General features: G+C 36.7%; 1 protein-coding gene across 4 annotated transcripts in view; it reads right to left on the bottom strand.

The window, feature by feature from the left end:
- The window catches only part of GALC (galactosylceramidase), a 48164-nt gene that overhangs the window by 36055 nt on the left and 7739 nt on the right, over positions 1–4370 (bottom strand). For all 4 annotated transcript variants that reach the window (XM_085317584.1, XM_085317582.1, XM_085317581.1 and 1 more), the window contains exons 5-6: positions 4143–4282; positions 1807–1845 (exon numbers count right to left, since the gene is read on the bottom strand). In XM_085317584.1, coding sequence (XP_085173710.1) covers positions 1807–1845; positions 4143–4282 — 179 coding nt within the window. The remainder of the gene's footprint in view (positions 1–1806; positions 1846–4142; positions 4283–4370) is intronic.

The following is a 4370-nucleotide window of genomic DNA, read 5'->3' as shown; positions in this document are numbered from 1 at the left end:
CAAAAAGAAGTCACACCAGAGAACTTACGGGTTTTGAGGTTTTTTTAATAATGAGATAGCACTGAGAATACTCTTGCTAGCTTAAAAAAAAGTTAGGCAATAGTTAGTGGAGAATACACACTGAAATGGCATATTTTAAGATTTTAGGCATACCCATTGAGCTAGTTTGACAGAGATTAAGTAAATTCACCAGTGAAATCTCAACATCTACACATACAGTTTTATTACTGGATATGTCCAAAGAAACAGACCTTGACACAGGTGCCAAGATTCCTTGCTATCTCACACAAATATATTTGTATTTTATTATGATAGATTTTGTAAGTCACTCAAGAGCTTTAGCACTGAACTTCTGTTGACCAAGTCCAAAAGAAACTAATGGTTTAATAGGCTAAGGAAGTGAGAGTCTAGAAAATAACTTCTATTAAAGTCACTGTAAAATGAAGTGCAGTTAATAGAACTTGATCAAAGAACAGATGAGCCTTAGAAACTAATTTACTATGTTGGGAGTGGACCTAGTAAATTAGTTTAATATACATGGCCAATAACATTTCTCAACAAAAAACTCCCACAAAAATGGAGACAAGGTTTCTCTTGGTACCAAGTACACTGCCAATATTAAGTTTTCTGCCACTGGTTCCTGACCTCCCTCAAAGTGCTGCACAAACAATAGGAAACAGTTCTACAGGTATTCATCTACCTACTAGGAAGGAAGAAAAAAAAAAAAAAAACAATCTATTGTTTTTTTGCATTCTCAGTTTTCACAAGTAGGCAGAATTTTATACATGCAAGCCTCACGAAAGATACTTAAATTTTTTGGTCTTACTGGAGGGTCATGTTTAAATGTTATACATCATTTCCTGTACTGTTCTACTAAAATTAATTATAGAACAAAATAAGCATGAAAGTTGCCAAGTGATGTAGCTAACATCATTCACTGTACACAACAAATGTTTTTCTGATAATTAATTAATCGACTATCTATAAGTAGACAGGATGCAGTTCCTGCAGAGTTCTACAAAAAAGATTCAGTAGTCATTCCATGTGTTCAATTTAACTTTGATTTGCTTTGAGAAGAGGTAATGTTTTTGCATCTTAACCTTCAAGCAGCAGGAAAGGAACTGAACATACTTAAGATTCCATTTCAATATCCTTATCCAGAACACAAATGAGCCAGGCCGGAGGGGGAAAAGAGGGTGGCAGGGAGAGAGGGCAGGAGGAAGAGGGGGACAGTCAGGGGGACAAGCAGAGAGTAAGGGGTTAGCAGTATCTCAAAATTCAATATACAAAATACTGTGCTCTTTAAGTCTTTTAGAACAGCAGGTATGTTGATTTGTTGATTTCTGCAGAGTTAAAAGCACATGACACATTGAAAAGGTAATCAAACAATATAAGAATCTTGAGTTTTACAGCAATAAGGTAAGGGTATTTTATCGAGTGGAACTTTAAGCAGTTCTAGATCTTAAGCTTACTTCATAACAGGCTCTAGGTCAAAGACAAATTTGAATGAACTTAGTGGCATCAACGGGAGTTTTCGTTAGATAGGAAGGCTCCATACCTACTTAGCATACGCTGTCAGTTTAACAAAAAAGGTCTCAGACACACATGCAACCTTAAGATCTGATCCTGTTAGCACTACACAGATGTAACTATTCCAAAGAAGTTCAGTAAGCAAAGTACTTGGAGTAATCTATTAAGATGCCTACTCCAGGCAAATTCAGCTATGTTAATTGTTTATATATGGTAACAACAACAAGCTTCAGAAATACATTTATTTTACAGAGATATGGAAAAAAAAATACATACCTTGATATATTTGCTACTAAATGCTCTTTCATTCCATATCTATAAAGCAAAAGTAAAAAGCTATTTAGAAAAACAGAATGTGTACATACACAATGAAAAATTTTATCCTCAAGATTATACAATCACTGATGAATCCCACTTTTTCAGTGTGCTAGAGGAGAATGCTCCAGTAGATTCTTATTAGCTCTTCAGGGAAAAAATTCTACATGAAAGTACAAAGCAGCTGCTTGTTTAACTGACTCTCAGGTCCACTGTCTGCCTTTTTGCTTGAAAGAACTGTAATGCTGTGAGAGCTCTACAGTAACAGCACTGCTGTACACTGTAGTGTAGCAACTGTTAGCGACCACTAGGAAACACATCATGGCCCAAGATGCTGTCCTACAGAATGGACCCTGTTGCCATGAACTGATAAAGGAGAGCTAGAATGAGGTACGTGTTGAATGATTTCCTGCTGTTTCAGAAGATCATTCAATAGCACTGTTTTAGGTTTTTTCTAACCCACATAGGGCCATATTCTTATTCAAACATAATGGAGAGTTTCTGGATAGCATAAGTAAACAGACACACAAAATAGTTTCCAATTTCTGCTGCTCTAGATTATTCATCTTTTACAGAGTGACAGAGTGACTGCTTAAGGTAAACATATATCAAAATTGAGGAGCTGCAGTGCTGATTTTCTGCTTACCAAATACCCTGGCCAGTAACTGTAAAGTCAGAAACCTCTTTCCTTTTTCCTCTGACCCACAGTATGAGCATAATGGCTCATGTTCACCAGCAAACGCAGAAATCACTGCCCTGTAGATGTACAGCTCCAGACCCTTGGACAGTTTCTTACAAGGGGGAGATGTCGACATCTGATGTTGAGCCCACTGAACAACACAGTGCCTCTCAAATACACCTAGAGTTCAGTGTTTCTTGTTGGCTAGTTCTAGGCAATTTCTCTCAATGTGCATCTTCTGTCTAAAGAAAACCACACTTTTTCTGAACTCCACTAATTTATGCTAGAGGCCTGTTTCTTCTTAGGATGAAAGCACCAAAAGGATATTTCTACATCTTTCCACAAGTGCTAATATGATTGGCTCAGTTCTGAAAAAGTTATGTATTGGAAGGCTTAGTTCACCATATAACTGATGATATATATTTTATAGCACGTACTGCAACTCAAAACAGCAGTAAAGGCTACAGTATAGAATCAAAATACTGTTGAAAATGTTTTGACAGCTTGAGCCTTCGCAGGCTTCAGCRTTTTTCTGTATTTCACGTTACACCCACACACAAGGAAAAAAAAAATCATATAATATGCACTGTTAGCACATTGCCCTTGAAAATGGAATTTCACCTTTCTTAGAAGTATAGAATTAAAAAGGCCAAACTCTGTGTCAAGTAACAACATAGAAGCCAGACATTTTTAAATAATTAGTGTGCAGAACTTTCCATACCTTTTTCTGTAAGAGCATAGAAACAAGAAAATTTGAAAGAGCACCCCTACCCCCAAATTAATTGTATTTCAGGAGCATCACTGTGTTATTCAGAATGCAAGACTGACACAGATCAAATACATCTGCAATATCCAGGGAAAAAACATTCCAGAAGAGAGAGACATCAGATATACCCTCCTGCATTAGAGTATATGGGTTTACTTGAGGGACAGGAACCATAGCTTCACTCTGGATGTTCACCTTTCCTGTCCTTTACACAATTCTCTTACATCTAAACAATCAATAACCTGAAGTCAGTGATTCAGTAAGCACAGAACTTATTTTAGAGGAATCTTATCCACACAGAYTTTCTTAATTTGAGAAAAGAAAAATTTGAATCTCTGTCAAATAATCAACTCAAAAAATGTTTTTCCAGATTCTCTCTCCCTCTCACMTCCAGGTTAGGGCAGTTCTCTCAGACATTCCCTCACTACTTGCATACACTGCATTGTAACATCATACAGTAGTTACATTTTATTGCAATTCATACCCCTTATCTGCTATAAATAATGCAGTTAAAAAGGAATAAGAGGTATGGGGTTGCCCTTCAGCAAAACATTGGCCATATTTTACACCAAGAAATCATTAGCTGATCTTTAGAATTCTCAAGTTTTCAGGCAATTTTATTCTAGATTTGGGAAGGCAGCAATCTTGCAATTTTACACTGTTTCCACGTTAACAGTTAGTACTGTAGAAACATTTTAAACTAAAACACACACACAAAAATAAACAACCCTGTAATTACACAATTTCTTTCCCTCCTTTTCTCTCCCCCCATTCCCACCCCACCATAATCCAGAGAGAGACACAAGACCAAGAACTTGGGAACACACACACAGGCAATTTTGCACTACTGACCCCAATATAATCAATGTCCAAATCGTGATACTGTTTAGCTCCTAATATCCAGGAAACAATATAGTAAACTGTGACATCTGGGTAATCATAAGGCCAATTCTCACCCTTCCCTATCCATGCAGGAAATGTCCAAGGTAATCCTGAAAAGACAGAAGAAGCAAATTAATAAGGTAACTAAGGAGATGTTCTATATTACTCAGTAAACTTAAATAACTAGTTGGCTTGTTC

Source organism: Rhea americana, unplaced genomic scaffold (genome assembly GCF_003343005.1).
Source record: "Rhea americana isolate MKP2758 unplaced genomic scaffold, rheAme1 scaffold_5, whole genome shotgun sequence".
In the NCBI taxonomy this organism is placed as follows: Eukaryota; Metazoa; Chordata; class Aves; order Rheiformes; family Rheidae; genus Rhea; species Rhea americana.
The sequence above is the reverse complement of the archived record's forward strand: the minus strand, read 5'-3'. Positions and strand labels throughout refer to the sequence as shown.